The following is a 12,644-nucleotide window of genomic DNA, read 5'->3' on the forward strand; positions in this document are numbered from 1 at the left end:
CGCACCCGGCCTAATGATTAATATTAAATGAATATTTACTGTATGCCACTAAATGGTATACGTATTATCTCCTTTAATTCGCAAAACAAACCCCTGAGATAGATTCTATTGGTAAAGCTATTTTAACAGATTAAGAAACTAAAACGTTAGCTTGCTCAAGATCATACAACTACAAAGTAAAGGGATTTAGAAGTAAATTTAAGTCTGTTCAAACTCTGAGCCCAAGTTTTTTTTTTTTTTTTTTTTTTTTTTTTTGAGACCAAGTATCACTCTGTTGCCCAGACTGGAATGCAGTAGCATGATCTTGGCTTGGCTCACTGCAACTCTGCCTCCTGGGTCCAAGTGATCTTCTGCCTCTGCCTCCCAAGTTAGCTGGGACTACAGCCATATGCCACCATGCCTGGCTTTTTTTTTTTTTTTTTGTATTTTTAGTAGAGACAGGTTTTCACCATGTTGGCCAGGCTGGTCTCGAACTCCTGACCTCAGATGATCTGCCGGCCTCAGCCTCCCAAAGTGCTGAGATTACAGGTGTGAGCCACAGTGCCCGGCCTAAGCCAAAGGTTTTAACAATTATGCAATACTGTCTCATCACTTCTCTAACATTTTTGTTACATAGTATTTCTGATATCTCACACCCTACAAATCCCTCCCCAATCAGCTTGTACACCCACAAAAATGCCCTGGCACTGCCATTGCCCTATAGCTGGAAAGCTAAAGTCAAGTGTGAGAAACTCAAACTCTTTCAATGGTTGCAGTGCTATGTTCCTTGACAGTTACATGTTAATTTTGAAAACAATTTGTTCATTTTTTTTTTTTTTTTTTTTTTTGAGACAGGGTCTCAGACCTGTCAACCAGGCTGGAGTACAGTGGCGTGATCATGGCTTACTACAGCCTCGACTTCCTGGGCTTAGGCGATTCTCCCACCTCAAATAGCTGGGACTATAGGTACATGCCACCATGCCCAGCTAATTTTTGTATTTTTTATAGAGACAAGGTTTCGCCACATTGCCTAGGCTGGTCTCAAACTTCTAGGTTCATGTGATCCTCTTGCCTCAGCTTCCAAAAATGTAGGGATAACAGGTGTGATCCATGGTGCCTGGCCAGTTTTTTTTTTTTTTTTTTTTTTTTTTAAGCAGTGAAATGTATTAGCTTGTTCTATTTCCCTTTAGATCATTTATTCCTCTGTTATCTTTTATATTTTTCATTACTCACTGGACACCTACAAAAATTCCGTAGTATAAAGTGCGTTAGATAGATATAACTACTTATTGTTGGCCTATGTGTTGCATGTATCATATTTTCCTTGACTACATGCCCCTCACTGTTAGGATTATTCCTAGGAAAGACTTCCTCATTATGTGCCTCAATTTTCAAGTCTGGTGAACCTCGCAAATCCTCTGCCACGGCACGTTTTCTCTTGGAACATGACAGTGTAGGTATCTTCGCACATACAACCTTTTTGCTGGCCTATGTTGAATTTCTGTTGCTTATGGGTAGTAGTTATAGTAGGGACACTTTTAAATGGTGCCCAATGACCCTCTCCTGATCTTCATTCCTTTGTTTAATCTCTTCTCTCAAGCGTGGGAACCTCATGGCTTGCTTCTACGCAAAAGGATACAGCAGCTGCTGAATGTCACTTCCAAGAGTGGTTACAAAAGATGGTTACTGCTGTCTTGCTAGGAGACTCTGCTTCATTATTGGCTTGTACACTTTGATGAAGCAAGCTGCTACATTGGAGAGGCCCATATAGCAAGGGAATGAGCAAGAAATCAGATCTGCCTATCTACCACTGTAAGCTTGGAACCAAATCCTCCCCAGTCAAGACTTGAAATGACCCTGGAAATATGAAATCCTGCTAAACCCTTCCTAGATTTCTTTACTCACAGAAATTGTTAAATAATAATGTATGGGTTGTCTTAAGCCTCTAGGTTTTATGAACTTTAATAATGTAACAAAATTCAAAACATCAACTCTTCCTCTATCACACTGATGTAATCGTATATTTGACTCCTTAGGAAAAATTATTTTTTACAACTGTTGAACTTTTATTTGGGCCAGACAATAAGTATTTTTGTCCATCCTTAGAGTGTTTTCAGTTGATGACTTCCAGTATCCCATGCTAGGAACAGGGAGAGAGGCCAACATGTGGCTCCTTTTCTCCTAACATGCAAACATTTGAGAAGCTGCAGTGGCAGGTACACCTCCAACATAATTATGTGAGCCTTTCGGTGTGACTTCTTACCAGTCCAAGCTTCCTCAACCAACATCCTTTCTGCCATCAATTTCTTCTTGTAATATTTTTCCTACTAAACACACACTAAAAATTTAAAAAATTTCAAAACTGAAGTATATAGCATATTAGTTTAGAAAACTAATGAGAACAGTAGGGAAAAAATATAATCTGAAATGACTCCAAAATTAATCCCAAAGCGCATACAATTCAGGCTGCCAAGTCATCTATTAGTTATCAGTTGCAGCGAATAAATTATCAACTTCTTCTTATGATGTGATGACAGCTTTGGCTTTAGTGACCATATTCTCTGTGATAATAAAGAGCAAAGAGGCACCCACTACCTGTTTCCTTAGATGTAAAGTGTTGTACTCCTATTTTCACAAATTACAGAAAGATAACTGTTTTTGTGAATTAGTTTCTTGGGAACAGAATTTTCGCACTGATCCTGTCATCAAAGGTTTGTATTCTATATAAAGCAATAACCAAATTTCTGTTTCTGAAGAAGATAAACATTTACTGTTTCTCCCTTTTTCCTCCAAGAAACACCACGTTAAACCATATATGTGTGTGCACCCCCATAAACCATCAAGTATAACATTTGCCGTTAGATGATCTGTTTTAGGGGAGAAAAAGGGTTAGAAGCCAAATAGCATCTGCATGTAAAAAGTACCTTATTTCTCAAAAAAATAAGAAATCTAACTTGAAACTGCATTTTAAAACCAGATCTTTTTTAGTACGCATGCAGGTTTCACTAAGTAATTCCTTGTCTCAGTCACCCCAAGTATCCAACACTGAGACCGACTCTTAACACTCCTCACAAAATATGTTCCTTGTAATAAACTGCAAAAGGCTTTCATGGGATGGACAATTGGTTAGAGACGATGAATCTGTGCCACGGAGTATTTGGCCAACATCAATTCCAGCTCCCACACCACCTGTTATCTTTGGAATCCTGTCTTTGTTTTAACTCATTCTTTCAATGCACATTCGAAAGAAGCACTAAGGAGTGGCAAACCTAATTTGTTGCACTTTTTGTTTTATACCTTGGGAGAATATCTACACAAAGAGATGCTAATATAAAGACAGTATTTTTAATAGAATAGTTGGTTTATGTTCCTCCCATTTGCTCAAAGTACTAACACATCATTAACATTCAACACTGAAAAACTTAGATTGACACACACTTTTATTGTCCAACATAAGTGTTAAGAGAAAGACAGCACAGATTTGCATTCATCTCTTTCCTGTCCCCAGCATAGGTTACTGAGAGCCACAGATTGGAAATATTCCAAGGATGAGCAAAAAGAGCTTACTGTCAGACTCATACATGATAATTAAACATAATTTTGTCCAAAAAACGTTGCTGTGAGTCAATCACAAGTAATATTTTAAAATTTAAAATGTTAAGTCACACAGTATTCCTGAATTTACATTTGATCTTTAATTCATAGTCACACTTAAAAGCAGTATTATCAGGTAGGGCAGTGGCAAAAATCAAATTATGGTTTGAGAGTCTACCAAGGTCTTATTACAAAAAGAGATCTCTGTAGGAAGAATATTATTTTGTATTAAAACTATCAGTTTAAACAGCTGTCAGTTGAAAAGAAATTTACAGCAAAGAATGGTAAGTGATGTATATCTTCTTTTCCTTAGTCAAGACAACACAATTATTTTTAACCACATACAGTGTGAAGGGGCAAATAATTACGTTTCTACATTAAAAGAGGCAAAGTACACAAGAAAGCATGGCAAAAAGCAAAACCAAAAATAAAACAAGTTTCCACTAAGATCTAGGTTCAAGCCAGTTCCCATCACTTGCTAGTCATGTGGCTTTTAAAAATTAACCTCCGTAGATTCTATATTCCTGTTCCAATAAGTAAGATTCCTTCCAGTTCAAAAAGTTCTATATTCTAAATCCTGCTTCAGATTCAGAAAAGCAACGACAGTCTGTAGCTATTGTACTTTCTGTAGATTTCTGTATTCGATAAAATCATTTGTAAGTGGTTAAGCATATTCTAGAAACAACAGACATTAATGCAAATGACATTAATAGTACTTTGTTTTGTGGGCCATAATACAAGCTGGAGTAGGTTTTGGTAAAAACAAAATTATGGCTTGAGAGCTTACCAAGAGTTCTAAAATCTTAATAAATTAAGAGTTTTAAAACTGTTCTAAAAAAAAAATAAAGAAAATGAGAAGTCAGAGGAATGATATATGATATTATAGAAGGAAAAGAAAAAAATTAACTTTTCTCTGAAAAAAAAAAAATCCCCTGAAATACAGTAGTTTTGAGTAAGTGGGGTTTTAAGTGCAACAGGTGCCCTTTATACTATTTTTCATGAGAATTTATTAACTGAATTAATTTATATTTACATCCACATGGATTACGTTTTTCTCATTTTCCCTGCATATTATTCTTATCTGTTCTGCCACTCTCTTCATATTATTTAGGTCTTCTATCACTGTGGTCAAATCGTGGTATTTCTAAACAGAAAATCAAAATAAGTTACTGCTACTTTCAAGTTCAGAAGGTCAAGTTTCAAACATGGAAGTTAATATCAATAATTACACAAAAACCCATGTAAGAAGTCACTCTGGAACAAGATTTTTAGCTGTTGAGCCCTGAGTCTATTTTTATTGTTAAGTATTTCGTGTTTATTTTTTTCTCATACTCTACAAAAAAGCAGAAGTCAGCATGTGATGACCAGCCCTTTTTAAGTTACACTTTTTGCCTTGGGGCATTAGAGGAATTTTGTATGAGTAACTCTCAAAGTGCCTTCCATACTACTACTACTAAGATGCCTCCCACAGCATCTTACTTTCTGGATAGCATGTATTTACTTGGAAAGAAAAAAAGTAACCCATAATTGGCAACACTAATCACTGTTTCAGAAAACACAAAATATTCTAGGTTGCATTAAAAGGTATATAGAATGCATAAAGAATGAGGTATTGGTTTTTGTTTTGATATTAGGCAAATGTTTACTATTACATTTGGAGACTCCATAGCAAAAAACATAATAAAATAATTCAGAAAGGACTGTAAGTAAAATCTCAATAATGAGCAGAATTTTAGGAGGCAAGAATTCATACAAAAAGTTAATTTATTATAACATTTATTTCTATTTTGAAAAGAAGATATTTATCACTTTTTGTACCTTAACATTTATGAGGAGCTCTCTGAATACGATCAATTACATAGATGCTAAAAACAAGCTAAAATTTTTTTTTAAAAAAACTGGCATTTGATTTAGATATGTTAAGTCTCCTTTTTTGGAGATCCTTAAAATAAACATATTCTTTTATTTCAAAGATATCACATGGGCCTTTGGAACAGAGCAGAGAGACGCCCCTCAAAATGCTTTCAAATGCAGTCTTACAATGCTGACAAGATGCAGAAGACCTGTGATTTCCAGGAATCTAGTTAACTTCTCTCTAAACTTCACTTAATGTAATAAGTAAAGTAGAAAGAATATTTGTCTTCCTCACAGGATGATGTATCTGTTAAATTCAATGAACATGAACTGTTAATGTGCAAAACAATAATGCAAAAACATTGTCATAAAACAATCTCTGCTCTCAGTGAGTTTATAATCTAGTAGAAGAGACAAAATGAACAATTCTGATACAAGTCAGAATGACCCAAATACTATCATGGAGGAATAAATGAACAGTGCTATGCAGCTGTCACAGAAATAAAATAATTGTTTTCAGTGTGAAGGGTTGGGGACAGAAAAGGCTGCATTTGAGCTGTACTTTGAGGATAAGTAATAGCTTAAGAAGCAACATGATAGAGTGAAAAGGGCATTAGTCTTCGAGTCAAAAGCCAGAGCTCTGTTCTACTTCTGCCCCTACCACTCACTAGAAACTACCAGGAATTCCTTGCACAGAAGAGGCTGTGAGCATATGGTCTTGCCTGAGTTGCTGTTGTTCAGACAGGAAGAGACAGCTAAGTCCACTTACTGATTTCACAGTGGGCTTAGCTGTTTCTATCCACCTGTGGACAGAATGCTCCTAATGCATGAGATTCTGGCCGGAATCCTAGTATTCATGTTCTACTCTCCAACTGGGGAGCAATCCTGCGTTAAGATGGTAATCCCTGGTCTTGCCAACTACTAAGTTCTCCTAGTAGACCACAGATGCACAATCAGCCATCCAATTTTAGCTGCTTTACATTGGTAAGACTCATTGCTTGGCATTCTGCATGATTCCTTTTAAAGCTGTACTGATATTACTATTTAGCCATTTTCAATTTACAGTGTTATTAAAAGCTTAAAATTTTTTATCTTATTTTCATTCTTAACCTTTAAAGAGAACAGGAAGCAATAACATAATAGGGATGGTACTACAGCTAGTCCTGTCTCAAACAGGGAAAATTAGCATTTTCCAACCCTGGCTTCCTTAGTTAGCTTAGCATAATATTTTCAGGGTTCAGTTTAGATTTCTGACTTGAAAGTGGGCTAAACTCTTTAAACTTGGATCCAGTATTTAGGATCCAAACTTTGTACCTCGAACTAGGGATTACCATTATAATTGATAAAAACATTAAGATCTAGTGGATAAATTGACAAAGAAAAGACAAAGAACATTCATAGAAGACTATGGCTACTAACTATCTAGGGAAAAAATTAAACCTATTATAAACAATATGATAATAATAAAATATTCTATCCTAGGAAGAATAGGAAAGAAGAAATGAGAAATCTCATATATTGCTGGTGGCAATATACCTTGGAATAACCCTTACAAAAATCTATTTGGTTATAAAATGTGCTATCTCTATTTCCACCTTAGGAAATTTACAGAAATCTCATAATCTTCTGGTTTCCATCCCTGCCCCCACCCCCAGCACAATCAGTTTTCAATACAGCAGTGGGAATGATCTGCGTCTTTGTTCAAGACCCTCCAGTGGCTTCTCATTTTACCAGGGTAAAAGGGCAAGTCCTTAGATGGCCCATAGGCCCCACCTGATTTCCCTGCTCCCTCCGGGGCCTCATCTCTGCTTCTCTTCCCTGCTCCCTACACTCCAGACACACAAGCCTCCTTGCTGTTTTTGGACTCTTGCTCTTGGCCTTGCTACTTCTATGCTCTAGCCTGAGACCCACATAGGCTCACTCCTGCTTCTCTTTACCACTGTGCTCAGCTGTCATCTTCCCAACGAGGCCTGCCTTGACCTACTCAATTCAAAATTTAATTCGCTACTTTTACCCCTGAACTCAACCTGGATTCCCAATTTCTCCTTACTCTGTTCTTCCTATCACATATCAGACAAATTATTATGTTTAAGATATGCCTTCCCCACACAAAACGCGAGTTTTACAACAGCAGGGATTTTGTGTGTTTCATGCTCATGTATGCTAAAAACTTAAAATAATAGCACCTGGCACATACACATAGCCAGTCAATAAGTAATGGCTGAATGAATTTTTACAAAAGCATAAATAATAAATCATGTCTAAAAATAGCAGACTTGTGTAATAAAATCATTGTAATGGCACGGCTTCTGGATGGATCCCTCTTATCTTTCTGCCTGATTCAATCTTTTGCAGCCAGGTACTCAAAAGAAGAGAAAGAGCCCCAACTATCTATGTATTGGGTATTCTTGGAGAAGAAACACTGACATTTTTCCTCTCAGGGTGAAAAAGGATCCTTTTAGAGTCTTGCTATTCAGATTATGGTTGACAGATGCATTGTTGGATCTGACACAAAGAGAGCTCAGTTATGTTTTGACTGAAGGAAAGAACAGACTATGCCTTCCTTCCTGACTGCAATGGGCTACTCGTCATATTTTGGAGGGGCATAATTTGAGAAGTGGAGTCTGGTCCTAACAGGTCATCAGAACAGGGTAAAATGTCAGGTCAACCACAGAAACCCTAATCTGTGACTAGGGCTTGCACATTTTACAAAGCTCTTCTATCTTCTGTGGCCACCACTGTCTCCTCTCACATCTGTTAGAGCAGAGCCACCTCTTCACTGTTCTACCTTCTCCAAGGCTACCACATCAGAAACCGAGGCTTATCTCTCATTGCATCCTAGGAAGACATAAGCCTGGGTGTGGAGCTGATAAACAGCCCAATTATATGGGCTTACTTTATCTAACACAGTTTGGTAACTTAGAAAACGAAGTTATTCTCATCAAGTAAATTTTCAAATTTTAACCTAAACCACATTTAATGTTTAATACTAAACTTAGTGCAACTTCCCCCCCCCACCTTTTTTTTTTTTTTAGTACAAGAGATAATGATAATATTCTTTGTATGAATCTACTACAAAGGCAGACATCTCATTTTCTTTCTCCTCTTCTTAGCAGGGAGATAAACTCAAGCAGAACATTAACACTGAAAAATTCCCAATATGATCTATCCTGTGACTATCTAAGCTAATGGGTTTAAAACGTTATAAGACTCATGGAGGGAAAGAAAAATGATTGTGGCCCCACCCCAGAAATTGATTGATTCGATCTTTAGGGAATCCCGGGAATTTGTACTTTAAGAAGCATTCTTGGTGATTTTGATGCTGGTATTTCATAGAGCCCACTGACAAAACAGAATATGGAAAGAAGGATGAAAATAATAGAAGCTAGCCAGAATTTAAAGATTTGATTCACCATGTAAGACATTATAAGACACTATAATAAGATAAACCAGTGGTGGCAAGACATACCTTGGCCTATGGCAAGACAATGAAACCCCTTCTGAAACTAAATCATCATGTTATTAATAAGCCACGTAAACTGCTAAAAATGTATGTAGTCATCGATGGAGGAACAGACTTTAAGTGCTCCTCTGTAGACTGAATAAATGCTACTACATATATCATATATGAAATGATTGTCTTATGAGAACAATAAATGAAAGCTCATAAAAAAATTCAGATATTTGTAGTAATAGCAAGTTTAAGAATGATTCTTGGATACTCCACCCGCTATACTTTTTCACATTCATGGGACTGGCTGTGGCTATTAAAATTGCATCTATGGATCAATTTTAGTTTCCTAATTTGTTTTAGGCAGTTTTAACAATGATTCATTCTGTATTTTCCCAGTAGTTTTCCTTTAAAAGTATTTAGTATAGTATCTATTCAATTTGCTCCATGGGACTGGACTGGCAAAAATTAAATTAACTAGTCTGAAAGACATTCTGAAACAATCATGAAAGAGCCACTCAATGAAATGTAATTGTCATCATAACAGTGATGACTATGTAGCAACATAGAAAGATGCTTATAATTTAAAACACTTTCAAAATTCTATACTAAGATTATTATTATGTAACATCGCATACTATGAAGACAATTATGATTAACTGGAGTAATGTAGACAGATGGTATATTAGTTTGTTTTCGTGTTGCTATAAAGAAATACCTGAGGCTGGGTAATTTATAAAGAAAAGAGGTTTAGTTTGGCTTATCGTCCTGCAGGCTGTATAAGCACAGTGCCAACATCTGCTCAGCTTCTGGTGAAGGCCTCAGGAAGCTTACATTGTGACAGAAGACAAAAAAGGAGCAAGTGTGTCCCATGGTAAGATAACAGGCAAGACAGGGTGGGTGCAATAGAGCAAGAATGGGAGTTGCCAGGCTCTCCCATGTGAGCTCTCACGTGAACTACCAAAGCAAGTGATATGGGCTGGCTGTGTCCTCACCCAAATCTCACATTGAATTGTAATCCAAGTTGCAATCCTGTGTGTTGGGGGAGGAAGATTGTGGGAGGTGATTATATCATGGGGGTAGTTCCCCATGCTGTTCTCCTGGTAGTGAGTTCTCACAAGATCTGATGATTTTATAAGGGGCTTTTCTCCCCTTAGCTCTGCACTTTTCTCTCCTGCCGCCATGTGAAGAAGGATATGTTTGCTTCCCCTTCTGCCATAATTGTAAATTTACTGAGGCCTCCCTAGCCATGTGGAACTGGGAGTCAATTAAAACTCTTTCGTTTATAAGTTACCTCTTTCCTTTATAAATTACCCAGTCTCAGGCAGTTCTTTATAGCAGCATAAAAATGGACTAATACTGTGAGAACTTATTCATTACCATAGAGATTATATTTCACGATGAGATTTGGAGTGAACAAAACATCTACACCGTATCAAATGGATTTACCTGTCTAGCAAGGTTCACTAACTAGGTAGCATCCAAGTTCTACTGACTGTGAGGAGGAGAGGGGGACAAATACTAGCTGTGCCTTGTCCCACAAGAGGACCACCAAACACAGCTTCTCTCTTCCAACTTTTGAGACACTAACATGCCACATGCCATGAATCCATTGTCTATCCCTTGATAAGTCCAGCTTACTTTTTACAACTGTTGTAAGAGTAGTACTCTATTTTCTATCTTTCTATAAGTTTCATTTTCACAATTTAAAATCTTAATATATCAATAAAAGTGAAAAGAATTCATTCTTCTCTTATACTCATTGTTGTCCCTCAAAGAGGTTCCAAAGACACTTCGAGAGAATATTTACTCCTGGAATAATCATTTAAACTCTCTGCACCTATTTTCTTATCTATAAAATAGGAGGGCTCTGAACTTTGCCTATATTACAAGGCAGTTGTATGTGAGAAACTGCATGCATAGAAGGATGAAAAAATCATTCAGAGTCACAGAGTCATGGGTTCTAATCTGGACTCTGAAACTGAACTACCTGTGTGACCCTGGGCAATTTATAGAACTTCTCAGAGCCTCAAGTATGGGGCATATGGGGTATCTATACACATAGTATCTGAAACAGTGCTTATGATATACAATAGATGCTCAATAAACAGTAACTGTTATCATAATAGTGCTTTGTAAACCACAAAGCACTTTTAACCAAATTTAATTTGTTAATGATGATATATAGAAGAAGGGAGAAAAAGTAGTGACAAAACTGGTAAGAGAGAAGTGCAGTATTCGGAGTGTGAGAGTTTAAGATGTGTTTGAGGAATGAGTAGCATTGTATGGCTGCAGGATGGGTTTCCTGACTAAAGGAGAGAGTCTGATTTTTATTATCAAGAATCTAGAAATGGCATTTTGAGAAAAGCATAGCAAAATAGGATCTATGCTTTAGGAAAATCAGTTTAGAAATGTGGAAGATAGCATGGAGGGAGAGAAGTTGGAGGCAGGACAACCACTTGGTTAGGAGGTAAGAGTGCATGATACTGATCTATAGCAATGGGGATAAGGCGAAGGAGCTGGATCTCAACATCATGGAGAAGAGATAGGAGCCTGATAACAAGAGACTAGTGAAGTAAGGGAAAACCAACAAAGTAGGGGTGTCAACAAATGAGGACAACAAATAAACATTTAGATTACCTTCCTGAGTAAAGAGGGGTTCCATATGATTTCAAGGCTTCAAGTGGAAGATCTAGAGAAAGTTATTCCATTGTTCAGGAACAAGGAGAGAGGAGCATATGTGCAAGTGAAGATGAATTCAGGTTTGGACAAGAGAAGTCAAAGGCATTTAAACTGATGACCAATAGGCAGACCCCAGAAACAGATCTGGGCTTCTTATGGAGATTTGGGAGTCATTGCTATCGAGGTCACCACCATAGAAGGAGTCATCACCAGAGAGGGTCATCCCACAGAGGTAATGAGAGTCATCCTGAGAATCATCACCATAAAGGGAATGAATGAGAATAAAAAGGATATTAGGACTTCGAAAACAATAAATTACAGGAAGGACCCTTAATAAATGTTAACGCAGTTACACAGGCACTAATAAGAAAATAGAGGTTGGCTAAATATTTAAAGCCTCTACCAGCAATGGACTTAAAAAAGAATAATGTAGTATGAAAAGGAAAGTAACAGTCATCTACGCAAATTTTTTTCATTTATTGAATTTGTGATTGTTACATCCAGTCTATAGAAATAAAAACTAATAAAATCTTTGGGTTCCTTTAGGTATAGAAACTAGAAATGGTCAACTTAATGCCTCTAAATTTGTGCTATGAAATTAAACAAAATATCAATAAATGCCCAAAGGAGAGTAATTCAAAAATCTTACTGTTTATTTATATATTGCATATCTCAAAAAGTTTGAAAAAAAAAATGAAGTTTTGACAGGAAGTCAGTAAATGCTCATAGACCTGCCTTATCTCTGGCACTTGGGGAAAAAAAAAAAGTCTTGAAGTCCTTAGAAACTGGAATCTTGACAGCAGAATTTCAAATGTTCCAATCACTTGCCAAGGAAGTGCCACACTTGCTCTACATTTAAAATGGGGAAGAGGGCATTAGGGAAGGGATAAAAGAAAAAAGGAGGGAGGAGGGAGGGATTAAATAAATTTAATTTAGGCTTTTAGGAAGTATTTAGGCAGATACAAACAGTCATAAGCTCTCTATTTAAAGCTGCATTTCTCTATTATAAAGGTATTTCCCTTTAAATTTTGTCTTAAGTTCTCTCATTAGGCCCAAGCCTTATATAAAACTACATTAAAAATTC

General features: G+C 36.8%; 1 protein-coding gene across 3 annotated transcripts in view; it reads right to left on the minus strand.

Moving 5' to 3' along the window:
* Nucleotides 1-784: 784 nt before the first annotated feature.
* PPA2 (inorganic pyrophosphatase 2) overlaps nt 785-12,644 on the minus strand; it is a 109,706-nt gene continuing 97,846 nt past the window's right edge. For all 3 annotated transcript variants that reach the window (XM_074396530.1, XM_010340098.3, XM_039468521.2), the window contains one exon: nt 785-12,409. Coding sequence is in view for 2 of the 3 variants with exons in the window: in XM_010340098.3 (XP_010338400.2) it covers nt 12,381-12,409 (29 nt within the window). In the remaining variant the exon portion in view is untranslated. The remainder of the gene's footprint in view (nt 12,410-12,644) is intronic.

The sequence above is a fragment of the Saimiri boliviensis genome, chromosome 3, assembly GCF_048565385.1.
Source record: "Saimiri boliviensis isolate mSaiBol1 chromosome 3, mSaiBol1.pri, whole genome shotgun sequence".
Taxonomy (NCBI): Eukaryota; Metazoa; Chordata; class Mammalia; order Primates; family Cebidae; genus Saimiri; species Saimiri boliviensis.